This window comes from Salmo salar, chromosome 24 (genome assembly GCF_965601325.2).
Source record: "Salmo salar chromosome 24, fSalSal1, whole genome shotgun sequence".
In the NCBI taxonomy this organism is placed as follows: Eukaryota; Metazoa; Chordata; class Actinopteri; order Salmoniformes; family Salmonidae; genus Salmo; species Salmo salar.
The window spans coordinates 24,949,415-24,965,819 of NC_138314.1; the positions used below are offsets into that span (position 1 = coordinate 24,949,415).

General features: G+C 46.3%; 1 protein-coding gene across 5 annotated transcripts in view; it reads left to right on the forward strand.

The window, feature by feature from the left end:
• The first annotated feature begins 5,802 nt into the window (after positions 1–5,802).
• Positions 5,803–16,405, forward strand: part of ep400 (E1A binding protein p400) — a 34,131-nt gene continuing 23,528 nt past the window's right edge. For 4 of the 5 annotated variants that reach the window (XM_045707193.2, XM_014171825.3, XM_014171824.3 and 1 more), the window contains exons 1-20: positions 5,803–5,989; positions 6,786–8,132; positions 8,244–8,351; positions 8,486–8,567; positions 8,823–8,936; positions 10,631–11,013; positions 11,112–11,411; positions 11,505–11,690; positions 11,800–11,940; positions 12,041–12,119; positions 12,213–12,262; positions 12,361–12,415; positions 12,524–12,613; positions 12,769–12,882; positions 13,041–13,231; positions 13,417–13,594; positions 13,711–13,847; positions 14,108–14,277; positions 14,468–14,642; positions 16,067–16,203. In XM_045707193.2, coding sequence (XP_045563149.2) covers positions 6,819–8,132; positions 8,244–8,351; positions 8,486–8,567; positions 8,823–8,936; positions 10,631–11,013; positions 11,112–11,411; positions 11,505–11,690; positions 11,800–11,940; positions 12,041–12,119; positions 12,213–12,262; positions 12,361–12,415; positions 12,524–12,613; positions 12,769–12,882; positions 13,041–13,231; positions 13,417–13,594; positions 13,711–13,847; positions 14,108–14,277; positions 14,468–14,642; positions 16,067–16,203 — 4,004 coding nt within the window. In that variant the 5' untranslated portion in view covers positions 5,803–5,989; positions 6,786–6,818. The remainder of the gene's footprint in view (positions 5,990–6,785; positions 8,133–8,243; positions 8,352–8,485; positions 8,568–8,822; positions 8,937–10,630; positions 11,014–11,111; positions 11,412–11,504; positions 11,691–11,799; positions 11,941–12,040; positions 12,120–12,212; positions 12,263–12,360; positions 12,416–12,523; positions 12,614–12,768; positions 12,883–13,040; positions 13,232–13,416; positions 13,595–13,710; positions 13,848–14,107; positions 14,278–14,467; positions 14,643–16,066; positions 16,204–16,405) is intronic. The other variant, XM_014171826.3, reaches the window with a different exon arrangement.

Below are 16,405 nucleotides of genomic sequence, written 5' to 3' on the forward strand. Positions count from 1 at the left end.
AGAGCCCACAGGTCAGCCGTAAAACAATGTCACATTTAGTGGTCTCTTCTGCCAACTCATGAAGTAGTGACTCTGTAATACAGAATTATCATGTTATCTTTCTGGTTCCTACTGAGGCCACCCGTCCACATGAATTCCCCCAGCCCACCAGCTTTGAGGACTTATCCACCATGCCCACACTCATACGGACAGTATCAGACCTGAGCCACATCAGCAGGGCCACAGGGAAGAGGAAGGGCCCCTTCAGAAGGTGGGAACCAGCTCTACAGATATTGGTCATCTGATATCCATAAATGTTGCAGTACGCTCTATTTTTAGGTATGACTGATTTAATAATTAAACGTGTCTGCTGAGCTCCTCTGAGGAAGGGTGTAAGTGTGTTTGTCCTATCTCCAGGTCTCTGAGTACAGGCCGTCTGTCTGACATGCTGCTGAAGGCTGCTTTTGGAGCTCATCTGCTTGATGGAGGAAGTACCAAGAGCCTTTACACTGAGAGGCCCATGGACACCACAGGTACCAGAGCACTATGAGCAAGCCAAGGGGATTGGATTTTGAGCTTTGGAAAAATGTATTGTTTGTTTCTAATTGTTTAAGCCTGTTATTGGTCATGGGGTTCGACATTATGTAATTGTGCTACTGCCAACTCTTTTCATGGATTAGGTAAGGTCTTAATATATCTTGACAAGTCTTATCTATAACCTGGGTGACGCTTGACAAGAAAAATCAATGTTTTGAAAAGGTTGCTGATTGTAAGTCAGTGGGTGTATAACCATACATTTGTATTGGAGGTTCGTGGTCAACGTCCATGGCCTAGCAGTGAGATCGCCCCGCTATATGAGCCCAGCCTGGTCATTCAGCAGAGGAACCCATAAAGATCTGGGGGAGGGGGGGGTAGAAGGATTACTATATCCTATCCCAGGTATTCCTTAAAGAGGTGGGGTTTCAGGTGTCTACGGAAGGTGGTGATTGACTCCGCTGTCCTGGCGTCGTGAGGGAGCTTGTTCCACCATTGGGGTGCCAGAGCAGCGAACAGTTTTGACTGGGCTGAGCGGGAACTGTGCTTCCGCAGAGGTAGGGGGGCCAGCAGGCCAGAGGTGGATGAACGCAGTGCCCTTGTTTGGGTGTAGGGCCTGATCAGAGCCTGAAGGTACGGAGGTGCCGTTCCCCTCACAGCTCCGTAGGCAAGCACCATGGTCTTGTAGCAGATGCGAGCTTCAACTGGAAGCCAGTGGAGTGTGCGGAGGAGCGGGGTGACGTGAGAGAACTTGGGAAGGTTGAACACCAGACGGGCTGCGGCGTTCTGGATGAGTTGTAGGGGTTTAATGGCACAGGCAGGGAGCCCCGCCAACAGGGAGTTGCAGTAATCCAGACGGGAGATGACAAGTGCCTGGATTAGGACCTGCGCCGCTTCCTGTGTAAGGCAGGGTCGTACTCTGCAAATGTTGTATAGCATGAACCTACAGGATCGGGTCACCGCCTTGATGTTAGCGGAGAATGACAGGGTGTTGTCCAGGGTCACGCCGAGGCTCTTAGCACTCTGGGAGGAGGACACAATGGAGTTGTCCACCGTGATGGCGAAATCATGGAAAGGGCGGTCCTTCCCCGGGAGGAAGAGCAGCTCCGTCTTGCCGAGGTTCAGCTTGAGGTGGTGATCCGTCATCCACACTGATAGGTCTGCCAGACATGTAGAGATGCGATTCGCCACCTGGTTATCAGAAGGGGGAAAGGAGAAGAATAATTGTGTGTCGTCTGCGTAGCAAATATAGGAGAGACCATGTAAGGATATGACAGAGCCAAGTGACTTGGTGTATAGCGAGAATAGGAGAGGGCCTAGAACTGAGCCCTGGGGGACACCAGTGGTGAGAGCACGTGGTGCGGAGACGGATTCTCGCCACGCCACCTGGTAGGAGCGACCTGTCAGGTAGGACGCAATACAAGAGTGAGCCGCGCCGGAGATACCCAACTCGGAGAGGGTGGAGAGGAGGATCTGATGGTTCACAGTATCAAAGGCAGCAGATAGGTCTAGAAGGATGAGAGTAGAGGAGAGAGAGTTAGCTTTAGCAGTGCGGAGAGCCTCCGTGACACAGAGAAGAGCAGTCTCAGTTGAATGACCAGCCTTGAAGCCTGACTGATTTGGATCGAGAATGTCATTCTGAGAGAGATAGCAGGGGAGCTGGCCAAGGACGGCACGTTCAAGAGTTTTGGAGAGAAAAGAAAGAAGGGATACTGGTCTGTAGTTGTTGACATCGGAGGGATCGAGTGTAGGTTTTTTGAGAAGGGGTGCAACTCTCGCTCTCTTGAAGACGGAAGGGACGTAGCCAGCAGTCAAGGATGAGTTGATGAGCGAGGTGAGGTAAGGGAGAAGGTCTCCGGAAATGGTCTGGAGAAGAGAGGAGGGGATAGGGTCAAGCGGGCAGGTTGTTGGGCGGCTGGCTGTCACAAGACGCAAGATTTCATCTGGAGAGAGAGGGGAGAAAGAGGTCAAAGCATAGGGTAGGGCAATGTGAGCAGGACCAGCGGTGTCGTTTGACTTAACAAACGAGGATCGGATGTCTTCTTTTCAAAATGGTTGACGAAGTCATCCGCAGAGAGGGAGGAGGGGGGGGGGAGGATTCAGGAGGGAGGAGAAGGTGGCAAAGAGCTTCCTAGGGTTAGAGGCAGATGCTTGGAAGTTAGAGTGGTAGAAAGTGGCTTTAGCAGCAGAAACAGAGGAGGAAAATGTAGAGAGGAGGGAGTGAAAAGATGCCAGATCCGCAGGGAGGCTAGTTTTCCTCCATTTCCGCTCGGCTGTCCGGAGCCCTGTTCCGTGAGCTCGCAATGAGTCGTCAAGCCACGGAGCAGGAGGGGAGGACCGAGCCGGTCGGGAGGATAGGGGACATAGAGAGTCAAAGGATGCAGAAAGGGAGGAGAGGAGGGTTGAGGAGGCAGAATCAGGAGATTTGTTGGAGAAGGATTGAGCAGAGGGAAGAGATGATAGGATGCAAGAGGAGAGAGTAGCAGGAGAGAGAGAGCGAAGGTTGAGACGGCGCAATACCATCTGAGTAGGGGCAGAGTGAGTCGTGTTGGAGGAGAGCGAGAGGGAAAAGGATACAAGGTAGTGATCGGAGACTTGGAGGGGAGTTGTAGTGAGATTAGTAGAAGAACAGCATCTAGTGAAGATGAGGTCAAGCGTATTGCCTGCCTTGTAAGTAGGGGGGGACGGTGAGAGGGTGAGGTCAAAAGAGGAGAGGAGTGGAAAGAAGGAGGCAGAGAGAAATGAGTCAAAGGTAGACGTAGGGAGGTTAAAGTCACCCAGAACTGTGAGGGGTGAGCCATCCTCAGGAAAGGAACTTATCAAGGCGTCAAGCTCGTTGATGAACTCTCCAAGGGAACCTGGAGGGCGATAAATGGTAAGGATGTTAAGCTTGAATGGGCTGGTGATTGTGACAGCATGGAATTCAAAGGAGGAGATAGACAGATGGGTCAGGGGAGAAAGAGGGGAGAAAGAGTGAATGTCCATCATCTCATCTACAGTCAAGCAGCGTGAGACATGGGACCACATGCTCCTCTACTAACTGATATGTGAAAAACAAATAGTCCTGTTAATGGTCATTTTATAAAGTGTATTGAATTAAAGTCATTTCTCCTTTATGTAGTGTTGTAGAAGCTGAAATAAATGTATAAGAGCAGTGTGACGTCCTGTCGGTCCCTCAACGCCCACCTGCAGAGCTTCCTCCTCAACAAGCAGAGGCTGATGGACCACAACATCACAGCAGAGAAACAGTGGTGGAAAAAGTACCCAATTGTCATACTTGAGTAAGATATAGATACCTTAATAGAAAGTAACTCAAGTGAAAGTCAGCCAGTAAAATACTACTTGAGTAAAAGTCTAAAAGTATTTGGTTTTAAATATACTTAAGTATCAAAAGTATAAAACACAGTTCCTTATATTAAGCAAAACAGATTGCACCTTTTTTTTTCTTTTCTTTTTTAATTTACGGATAGCCTGGGGAACACTCCAACACTCAGCGATTATTTACAAAAGATGCGTTTGTGCTTAGTGAGTCCGCCAAGCCAGAGGCAGTAGGGATGACCACGCGTTCTCTTGATAAGTGTGTGAATTTGACTATCAAAATGTAACGAGGACTTTTGGTTGCCAGGGAAAATGTATGGAGTAAAAAGTACAATATTTTCTTTAAGAATGTAGTAAAGTAAAAGTTGTCAAAAATATAAATAGTAAAGTACAGATAATCAAAAAAATTACTTAGGTAGTACTTTAAAGAATTTTTACTTAATTACTTTACACCACTGTAGTGAAACTAATCTACAGTCACACCGTGACAATGGTAATGCCTCCTCTCTCACTGGACAGTATGATAGGTCCCTGTCTTGTCCTTTATGTGCTGTCTTTCTATAGTGGTCTTCAGTTTTATATAGTAGAATCATTGGACGTAGTGTAGGGTATATGATGGATAGTAGATACTGTAAATATAATTTTACTATATTACTTTAACAGCAGTATTTATGATGGGGTTATAATATTGTAAGATCAATGTTAATAGCTGAGTGTTTGTGTTTCTGGTGTCCAGGTGCTGTCAGCAGCGCTAGATGAGATGTTCCACCGTGGCCAGGTGCCCATCAAGAGATACCACAAAGCCCTGCTGCTCATGGAGAGTTCCTTACCATCACAGAGCAGGCTGACATCGACAACATAAGTAAATTTAAGTAGCTTATAGATACACACGCACGCACACACATGTGCACACACATTTCTTTGAAGATATTAAGTATTAATGTCTCTCATTATGTTGGCCTCTGGTGTCCCTCTGTCCTCTGTGAAGATGGCGCTCCTCGCTGATGACACACAAAAGCACTTTGAACAAAACATGCTCAGTGACAAGACCACTGATATAGCTTCTCTCAACCCACAGACTAGCACCCAACATGCTTAGTACCACAAGGGAGAAGAAGAGGATTGTGCGTGGTTCTGTCTGACTCCACTCTGAGAGCAGTGTGTGTTGTGGTTGTGTGTCATGCTACAGTATGTTCTGCCAGGCCGGTAGTATGCTACTGTTAATCTACTGGATTTATCAGGCATCACTGGATAGAGTAATTATTATTAGTACGATTTTGTGTAATTCTGGGCTTTTTTTGTGTTTGGTTTTTATATTACTGCCTGTGGCTATACATTTGAATTGACCTATTTCTGAAAGACAATGGTATCAGCTTTCTGAAATAAAAATTAGGCACCTTTTAAATGTCTTTGTAAATATGTTGAGTAATTGTTTTGACTGTATGTTCTTGTTCACCAAAACCAAGCTACCAAAATCAGTTTCATATGAGATGAGTGATTAAAATAAAATGTCTATAACATTTTGTGGGATGTTTCTGTTGTACTCTACACTTGCCAGCTGCTCAGCAGAACATTTGACCAAATCCAGAACTACAGTACAGAGGAGGCATGTTTTGATGTGAGGCATTAGTAGGTGGAGATGGAAGTTAAAGCCATTACAATATTTTGAATGGTCATAGTTCATGACGATATGTATTGAGTTTGACGCATCTTTATAGTGCAATGACATGTTTTGCAGTTGGTTTTAGGGAATACAAAATATAAACAATTAATATAATAAAGTAGCATGAGAGAATCAATTGGCTATAGCTAGGTTATTTAAAGTTCCTTAGACTAAGCTATTTGTGGTTAAGGGCAATGCGCCCATAGAGGTACTAGAAATCACATCTACTCTATTGTATGTTGAGGGGTTGGTTTACATTCCTGTCAATCAGCACGAGTCCAGGGTTGTTCACTTCCTTTGAAACGGAACTGCTTCCGGTTTTTCAAGGAATAGATAGAAAAAAATAAGGTGGCCACCGCCATGTTTCAGAATGAAATATGTCCAATGCATTAAGTGTAGTATTGCTGTATAGCAGTATTTACACTACATAGTTATTGTCTTTGTTTTAAAGAATACGTTTTGATTGATGAGACTACCGCGGGAGTTGTATTTGCTGTAAGTAACAAGATCCGGTGATGTCTATTTACCCTGCGGCTAACATATTAGCTAGCACGCTACTATCGGAGGGAAGGAGCGGCATTTCGGCCTTTCGCGTGTTAAGTATATGGACGTTTAGTTGACTTCTCCAAAAATATATTCTAAGCACCGTACATATTTCATCCATACATGGACAACGTTGAGTTGCATTGGCTAATATCATACTAAACCCTAATGTTAGCTAGCGATATCATATCTGAGCTAGCTAGCTAGTAGGACAAGGCCGTTCAACATTAGTATAATTTAGCTAGCTGGCTACAGCTAATTTGAAAAGCTGTAGTTACAGCCGTAACGTTATGGTTTATTAATCAGTGCGGCTGGTTATGACGGTGGTGTTAGCTAGTTAATGACATAACACGAAATAAGCTAGACAGGTAGCTAACTATTAACATTACCTAGTTAACGTTAGCTCAATAGCATTGCTACATTGCCTGTCAAATTCTGCCAACAACAATGGTTAGCTAACTAGCTCTATAGCTGTCACTCAAGATGCTCATCTGCGTCTCTCGCCTAACAGTGAATGTCTAGCTAACTAGCGTGTGTGTGATGAAACTCATCATGACATTTTGCCAAGCCATTCACTAATGGCTTTCAAAATAAAAAAAAATGGTAATGTTTCAGTATCATGAAGTTATGTGCGAAATTGTGACTGATTGTCATTGTTACAAAGAATATGTCAATGTTTGATTGACTAAGATGGACTATAAAATATCACCAATATTGACTACATGATTTGAATGTCTATCCTCTACAGGTATTGTTTCCCATACAGTAACAGTGTTACGCAATGCACCATGGGAGTGGACCACAGAATGTGCAACGGCAACTTCAGAGATCCAAGTCCACCACTGGATCTGAAGCAGAAGACCACCAGAAGCAGCAGACCATGGCAGTTACTCAACAGCAGGCAACAGCCAACCACCCACAATCAACTGTGACCACGTTTGCATCTGCAGCCAGCCCTTCAGGCCCCCAGTCCCCCAACTACCAGATAATAATGAGCCGCAGCCCTGTCACAGGCCAGAACATGAACATCACCTTACAAAATGTCAGTCAAATGGTGACGGGCAACCAACAGATCACCCTCACCCCGCTCCCCCTCCAGAACCCAGGCTCTCCCGGCTTCCAGCACACGGCCCCGCAGTGGAGGTTTGAGCCTGCCCCGTCCTATATCCAGGTCACCTCACCTCTGCCACAATCCATGCAGCCACAAAGTCCCACTCAGCACAGCCCAGTCCCCCTCCAGCGACCAGGGGCACCTGTAACAGGACTGGGTTTGTGTGGACAGAGCCCAACACGCTTTGTTGATGCTGGCATGCTTGTGAGACAAATCAGTCTTGGCAGCCCGCCTGGAAGTGGACATTTTGTTTACCAAGATGGGACAGGGCTGACGCAGCTAACTCCAACCACAGCTGGGCAGGTGCAGCTGGCCTCCCCAGGGGTGCCAGGCTCTGTGCGTGAACGCAGTCTGTCCCAGCCCCACTCACAGACGGGAGGCACCATCCACCACCTCGGACCTCAGAGTCCTGTGGCCAGTGGGACTGTTTTGCCCACGCTGGGGGGCTCAGGCCACATAACCACCTCCAACTTGCCACCTCAAATCAGCAGTATCATCCAGGGGCAGCTGGCGCGTCCCATGATATTTGAGAAGACTTCACAGGGTATGGTAACTGGAGTGGGGACAGCTACCACAGTGTCTTTCAGTATGCCCTCCACCATTCCTCCCTCCAGCCCTTCCCTCATTAACCCTCCCCAAGGCATCCCCAATACCCCTCTCACCCCTACCGGCATGTGCTTGGGGTCCATCAAGAAACAGATACCCAAAAAGCTGGAGGAAATTGCACCCTCAAACCCAGAAGTGGCCCAGCTGAGGAAGCAGTGTCTGGAGCACCACACTAAGAAGATGGAGGGTCTGAAGGAGGTCTTCAAAGACTACCTGATTGAGCTGTTCTTCCTGCAGCACCTCCAGGGGAACATGATGGACTATTTGGCTTTCAAGAAGAAGCCCTGTGTCCCGCTTTTCACTTACCTGAGACAGAATGACCTTGACCTTGAGGAGGAAGAGGAAGAGGAGGAGCAGTCTGAGGTCATCAATGATGAGGTACTGTTACAGAATTGAATGATCTATCATGTCATACATTCAGAATGTCTCTACTTCTTATCCTGTATATAGGCTATATGAATTTAGTTCAAATCTCTGTGCCACTCCCAGGTCAAGGTTGTAACTGGAAAGGATGGACAGGCCGGAACACCAGTTGCCATAGCTACACAGCTTCCACCCAATGTTTCAGCAGCATTCTCTTCCCAGCAGCAGTTCCAGGTAGAGAAGGGTGATGGGGCACCAAATGACTGCAACCCCTACGTAGAGAGGATGGAACTGATTATCTTTGTCTCTCTTAAATGTTTTATTTTAGATTGCCAAGCTTTTACTAACCCTTGGAAATGTCTCCTCAGGTGCACCAGGGAGCAGCTGGCAGCATGACAAACTCAGGGGACATGGATGCCTTTAAGAGGCAACAGGCAATGGCACAAGCAGGTAAGGCAAGGACAGCACACTCCCGTGGCTCTTTTGTTGGTTTGTTTACTCTCCCTTTTCTTTCTTTTTGTTATTTCTTTCTTTTTTTCCCTTAAATTGCTTCTGCTTTTAGATATTTGCCATCTTCTACTAGCGCTGTGTGTAGAAGTCTTAACCCAAGGAAGGAGAGGTGGTCTGTATGGTGTACAGAAGGTCATTGCTGTTTGCCGAGTGTCTTTTTTCCGTTATGAGGGTATTGTGTGTTTTAAATCCCAGATCAGGCTAAGAGGTCCCGGATTGAAGTTGGTCGCCATGGAATGATTTTCCAGCATCCTGGTGCTTTAGGATCACCTGGCGTTCCACTCCAGCAGCTTATGCCGACAGCGCAAGGTAGGAGTGCTACTACCAGGCCGTTCTGTGTTCTGTTCAATGCTGCTGGACGTGTCCTTAATCCAAAGAAACAAACTGAATTCCAACAACGTCCCATCGTCTCCAACGAAAACCTCCAAGCAGCATCAACAAAGCGATCTTCATCCATCCGCTGGACAGACACCCCAGCAGACCTCAGGAAGTTCAGTCTTAGCTCTCCCAGCATGCTCTTTTTCTCTAGACCAAGGGCTAAAATGGGGAAGAAGATTTTTTAAAAACAAGTCTGAAGAAAAGGAGTAGCCTCTCACGGGGAAGATGCCATGTCTTATGATTTGACTTTTGTTTTATTGATCATCCGTCTCCATCCGTTTCTTCTTTTCTGAAGTTTTGTTCTTCTCGATCGTCTGTTTGGACGGACTTTCCTGTGCCGTTGGAGCTTTGGCTATTTCGCAAGCGGATCACGGAAAGTGAGAAAGGAGGAACCCTGGAAAAAATTCATCTCTTTTCAGTGGGGCATGTTTGCTCATTTTAATGATTGCTTTTTCGTTCCTCCTTTTTTATACTCGTCATCATTCTCATCCATCCGTATCCCGCACCCCTGTCCCCCTCCGTTGTCTGTCCTTGCGTTGTCAACATGGATTCACAATGCATCTCAATTGTATGTTCAGTTGTCAGTCATCAAGAGCATCTGTTGTTTACTTGTTCCATCATGCTCATCCTTTTGGTTTCCCCCATCTGTTTCCATGGCATATCGTTCTGACTTGGCCTCTTTCCCTCAGTCGTAGCAGGAAGAAGGGGAGCCGGGTAGATGAGGTTTGGTGCAGTCATGACATGTCACAGGTTGGCGTGGTGTGAGTGTGTCTGTCAGGTCCAGGTGTTGATGTGGTCTAGGTGATGTGAGTGATGGTCAGGGAGGGGTAAGACAAGTGCTGCTTAGTCAGGGTGCACAGCTATGCTCAGCCCAGGCCTGCTGTCTGCAAGATCCCATGTGTGTCCTGCTCACTTCTCTGCTTTGCTATGTTCTATGTTCCACAAAAGAACTACATTGCTTCATGCATGCTAAACATCAGGTGTTTTTGTGATTGCGCATTTATTTATTTTTCTTCTGTATTTTCTATTTAGTTTGATTTGGAAACCTTTCTTCTCAGTCCCTCTGCTGAAGGTGTTTATGCATGATTAGTTTAGCTGTTTCAATCACATTCTCTTAACATTTTACAGAGAATGTTTTTATTTTTGCATTAACAAACGTAGTATTTTATTTGAAGAACATGTAGATGATCACATTGATTTGTTTCTTCTGTAATCATTGTGCTGTATAATTTTAGTTTTCACTCTTCCTCAACAGTAAGAACTACACTACTGTTGACATAACGTACATCCAATTCATACGTTCTGGGTAGCTGTTACAATAGATGGAGCTGTAAACACTTTCCTTTTAGAATCTGATGATCACGTTCAGTCAGTACTGAAAAAGAATGGCTTACGTATGAGGTACAAGTGGCCCTCTGGCCTGACTACTGCTCAGTCCCTCGCTATCTGCACCGTGTATAAGTCTTATCTTTTAACAGGCCTTCATTTCAGAGAGAGCAGGATTGGTATGACATGACAACACTTGGATCGAGGAACCACAGCAACACTAACTCACAGCCACATGTTGTTATCCTTTCTCCACTCCATCCCTTTGTGTTCCCTATGACTTGGTTACTGTGCTCCAGGCGGGATGCCCCCCAACCCGCAGACAGTCCAGATCCCCGGGCAGAAGCAGAACCAGCCACAGTATGACCCGTCCAAAGGGCCTCCAGTGCAGAATGCAGCCAGCCTGCACACTCCTCCCCCCCAGCTGCCAGGCCGCCTGCCCCAGGGCGCCCTCCCCATGGCAGTCCTGCCCATGGCTCTCTCTCAGCAGCCCCTACTTGTGGAGAGCTCAGCCCAGGCCGCCAATCAGCTCCAGGTGAAGGTGCAGGGGGCTGGACCCATCATGGCTCCAGTCAACCCCCACATACAGCTCCAGGCCCAGCTCCAGCAGCAGATGCAGTCTGGTCTTCACCTCCAAATGCAGCCTCAGCAGCCCCAGCTCATGCTGCAGCCAGCACAGGCCGTGAGTCTAGAAGATAGCTTCCAAACATCGCATGGTTTTTGGATGTTTTCATAGGTTTGTAGATCAATGTTTTGTCTTCTCTCTCCTCCCTTGATCAGACTGTGGCCCTCACTCGTCCTGGAGCAGACTCCAACCAACCTGGCCAAAGAATGATGACCAACTCTCTGTCCAACCCCTCAATGTCTCCTGCCCCCCTCAACGCCCCCAACTCACTCCCCTCCCCCCACACAATTGGCCCCCTCCGCCCCTCTGGGTCCAACATCAACCCTGCCACACAGTCCAAACTAGCCGGGCCCAACGGCACCTCCACAGTCAAAATGGGAGGCTTTGGTCAGGGCTCGGGTATGCAGTCATCAGAAGGGAGTTCACATGACAAACAAGCTGAACAGGCCAAACTGGTGAGGTGTTACTTCTGAGGAACCGGTCATTCTGCAAGTGCTTTTGTTTTCCGGCTGCTCATAATGTGACCTCTCTCTGACTCCCCCACCCAGGAGAGCCAGGTGCACCAGCGTATCTCTGAGCTGAGGAAAGAGGGCCAGTGGTCAGCCAGCAGGCTGCCCAAGCTCATGGAGTCCTCTCGGCCCAAATCCCACTGGGACTACCTACTGGAGGAGATGCAGTGGATGGCAGCTGACTTTGCCCAGGAGAGGAGGTGGAAGATGGCTGCTGCCAAGAAGGTATGCTGGCTGAGTTCTCTTATTGTACTTTTACTGAAGTAATGTCTGTGATTCTTATGTACTTGTACATTGTTTCAGTACTACTTGATCATAATTGCATATTCCCCAGCTGGTTCGCACCTGTTCCCGTTACCATGACGAGCAGAAGAAGATGGAAGAGGGATCCAAGAAAGAGAAAGAACTGCGTCTCCGTCACATTGCTAGCACCATCGCCAGAGAGGTGGAGTTCTTCTGGTCCAACATTGAGCAGGTACATTTCTCTTAATGTGGAAACTTTTCCATTGTTGTCCTTAGACCTGTAGTGTCATCGACTCTGTCCTTCTTCATCTGTTCCATTTGGTTTCTCTCAGGTTGTGGAAATTAAACTGCGTTTCCAGATTTATGAGAAAAGACTGAAAACACTCAGCCTGCAGAGAGCAACGAGTAAAGGTGAGACTTTATTCAACAGCTTTTTGAAATTGATGTAAAACAATCAATTTCATAATGTCGTTTTGAATATATTGGTTATTCTTTGCGTCACAGGACAAGATGTTAAACCTGCTCTGGCAACCGCAGTGAAAGCAGAAAAAGAGGTCGGTGGCTGTACAGACTCACTCTGGTTGTCCAGAATGTCCAGACACATAGTCAGGTTTATGCAGGGACGTGTATTCAAAATGAATCTCATTCACAGGAGCCCAATATGTCAACAAGGAAGCGAAAGTCCAGCACTTCATTGGCAGAAGAAGGTATGTGTGCAAAACTGTGTCTCCAGTGATTTTTACTGGTTTATCATTTTGTACTGTTGCATTGAGCAGTTGTTTAGTGTTGTATCTTGTCTTTGTTCTCTCTCACAGTTCAGGATGAGGAGAGCACCATAGAGGAGCAGGAAGCCATGGAGGTGACAGCTGATCAGAAGGCAGAGTTGGGAGACCTGGCTAAAGATGGTCAGCACGATGCACTGTTTTCTCTTACTATAATTAGTGACCGATTTCTCCCGATTACCTTTGTTGTTTTTTTCATTACTCATGTAGGGTTTAAAAGCGCCCCTTAGTCTTTTGTGTCTATTGAGCCTTTCTTCTGTGTCTTGTATCGTTCTCAGCTGAGATGCCGCTGGATGCTTTGATGAAACAGTATGCTGGTGCCTACGCTGACAACTTTGACTGGCCCCAGCCTTCCCCACAGAGTGATGAGGATGGCAGGGATGAGACTGAAGGTGCACCTAAACTCTACATATATACTTCATCTCTGTGTTCCAGTCTAGCTATGTGCCTCATGCTCATTGCTATGCCAAGATTATTAGTTTCAAAGCAAAGGGATTTGTAGACTGGTGGTGTTCCCTCAGTGGTGCTGATGTAGTCATTGTTCCCTCAGAGATGGAGTCCTCTCTGGACACCCCCCACGAGGCTGTAGTGATAGACTCCCTGCTCAGTGTGGACCAGTATCGAGGTTCTGAAAAGACCAGCCCCCCTGGTGCTGACGGGAAGCCCAAGAAGGACATAGCAGAGGTAGCAGCCGCCACAGAACTCATCCTACCCAAGGGCAGTGCCAGGACCACCACTTCCGTGAGTCATCACATCTCTCACTGAACCGGTCGTTCACTGTCATTTAACCAGTTTGTCAATGATAGGAGTTTGGAAAGATAAATGGGGGAAACAATGTAATATATGAAATATATATTTAAGAGGACAGTTAGTGGGTTAACATGTACAAACAGGGAATCATTATGACACTTTGCTATGCATCTTAGGGCCGCAGCCAGGCTCCTTTCCTGCTGCACGGATCACTGCGTGAGTACCAGCAGATTGGAGTGGACTGGCTAGCCAGTCTCCACAAGAAACACCTCAATGGCATCTTAGCAGACGAGACAGGGCTGGGCAAGACTGTGCAGACTGTGGCCTACCTGGCCCATCTGGCCTGTCAAGAGGGTAATCTACTGCTGAAGACTTCATTCAATGCTTATCTTTTGTTTATTTATGTAAATATGTAGGTCTTTTTATGCACGTAAACATTCATATAGACTTAAATACAAATACATTTTCAGGCATCTGGGGCCCCCATCTGGTTGTGGTGAGGACGTGTAAGATGCTGAGCTGGGAGATGGAGTTTAAACGCTGGTGTCCCGGCCTTAAGATCCTCCTCTACCTTGGCAACAGACAGGAACGCAGAGCAAAGAGAAGGGTAACTAGTAATGATCTGTTTCAACAGGACCTTTTTCAACAGACAGCCCCATGATATTGAGTCCATTCAAGCAGAGAGACTTTGAGCAGGACAGCAGCACCAAATGTGACAATATATAATGCACACTTCTCATGAATAGAATGCCATAAAGATTGAAATGTTCTTCTCAACCACTTTTTGGCTTCTGCTGTTATTTAAAATGCCCTTGTTTACCAGTTTGTGTTTCTGTCTGTCCATAACTTGTGTTGTTGTGTCTCCAGTGGTGGGCGGAGACCAACAGCTTCCATGTGTGTGTGACGTCCTACAAGCTGCTGCTGAAGGACCAGAGCCATTTCCTGAGGAGGAGGTGGAAGCACCTGGTCCTGGATGAGGTGCAGCTCATTAAGAACATGTCAGAGAAACATTGGGAAACCATCTTTGCGCTCAAGAGGTAACAACTCTTATTTTAGGGTGGCACCATGGTTACACCCCCACACAGACTGGTCTGCTGGAGGCCTTTTGGTCTCAGCTTAGCATGAAATGAAAGTTTGTTTAGAAGGCTAAACTCTTATGTGGTGTGGGCTTTTAAATTGTTAGAGTAAGAGAAGCAAAATGATGTGTTGGTGTGGTTTGTATTCCAGTCAGCAGAGGATCCTCCTCATCAACACTCCACTCCAGAACACACTGAAGGAGCTGTGGACCATGATCCACTTCCTCCTGCCAGGAATCACCAGACCCTACACAGACTTCCCTGTCAAGCCAGGCACAGACCAGAACCAGGACTACTGCCACAAACTGGTCATCCGCCTACACAGGGTGAGTGTAGGGTTACAACCAAACCCCTCTTCTTCCTAATGCTTGTGTGTTGAGAGTTTGTCAGTCACTAGTCATTGATATCCATCAATGTGATGGCGCTTTCAGTTGTGGTGTGAAGTGATTGTGTATCGGAAGGTTCTTTCATTCCTAATGAGTGTTTCTGGTCATTAAAGAAGATATCTTTGCTTAACCCTTTACTCTCGTGGGGATTGTCCTATATGCATAGGGCTAAATTGAAATGTTTCTTATAGAAGAAATGTGAATAGTATCTGCATAAGCATGGTAGCAATTGAAAGGGAACAGTTTGGTGATTATGGGGAAATGATTAGATCAAAGGTGAGTGCACAACAGTTCACAAGACTAAAATCAACAGTAATGTAAATTTTACATTTACTGTACTTTTCACCGCGTTTGTTGTTATCAATCTGAAAATACTCTGGATACATTCAGTAACATAAGACTATTCCTGGAAAATGTGGGGTAGGTGTGACACATGACCAACAAATTACAAGGGTTTGAGTGAGAGGACTAACTGGTGTCTCCAAGTAGCCACACACCGTTCCAAAGTGTGTACAGTTCCTAAGTAGCCACACACCGTTCCAAAGTGTGTACAGTTCCTAAGCAGTTTCAATGCACTTTTAGGACTGGAAGAGTCTTCAACTATAAGAACTAGAGCAGGCACGCTTTTTGGAACCTGCGTCCCCGCCATCACACAATTACTGTTTACGCGGTCCAAAAACTCTCCATTATAAATCACAATCTGGGTCAGGTGGGCATCATTTCAGACTGTTATAAAATACCATATAACAGTATTGGGATTTCACAGTGCATTTCATGGAAACAGATCATTTTGGTGAGCCATAGAAAGGAGTCATGACTATTCAGGTGCGTGTGCTGCAGCAAATTTTCTTCACAATAGACAAACCGGCTCATTCTGTTCAGGACAACCAAACATAGTGATCATAAACATTGACATGAGTTTTGTGATATGGGTATGTGAAGTGCACCTTTGGACTTACGGGTGTTTTGCTGGCTTGTATGACATCAAAGCGGTATTTATTATAATCCTCAATGTCTCATCTTTAAAAATACATAGTCCTCTTAATTTACAGCATTTCCCTCACCCAGACAAACAAAAAGTCAGCAAAAGTTGCCCAATTAGCGGGAGGGATCGGGCGGGCGACCGAGATGCTTCAATTCAGAACGGCAATCAGTCAAAACCCATAGTGCTGCGAAGCGCAGAGCCAGAGCTCTGACGTCGTGTGTGTGTGTGTGTGTGTGTGTGTGTGTGTGTGTGTGTATATATATCACTGCTTTCCAATTTTAAGTGTTTATCAGTGCCACTGGTCATCAGTAGGATTCCCATTTACCAGAGCTGTTCACACCTAGATACCATTCAATCTGACATCCTTTCTCCTCTGCAGATGATCCAACCCTTCATCCTGAGGCGCTGTAAGAGGGACGTGGAGAAGCAGCTTCCTAAGAAGTATGAACACATCCTCAAGTGTCGCCTTTCTAGCAGACAGAAGAGCATGTATGAAGATATCCTCACTCAGCCAGGGTGAGTTGGCCCTCCAGACACCACATAACCTCTGCCTAATGTATGGTAATTAGTATAGTATTTAGTTCTATACTCGGACTGAATATTTGAGCACAGGTTCTATACCTGGAAAGGCATGATTATTCGTTAGATGGGGGGGTCGATAGTTGCATATGGCAATCTTTTTTGGGTAAGATATTATATTGTTTTTTGATGCCTAACT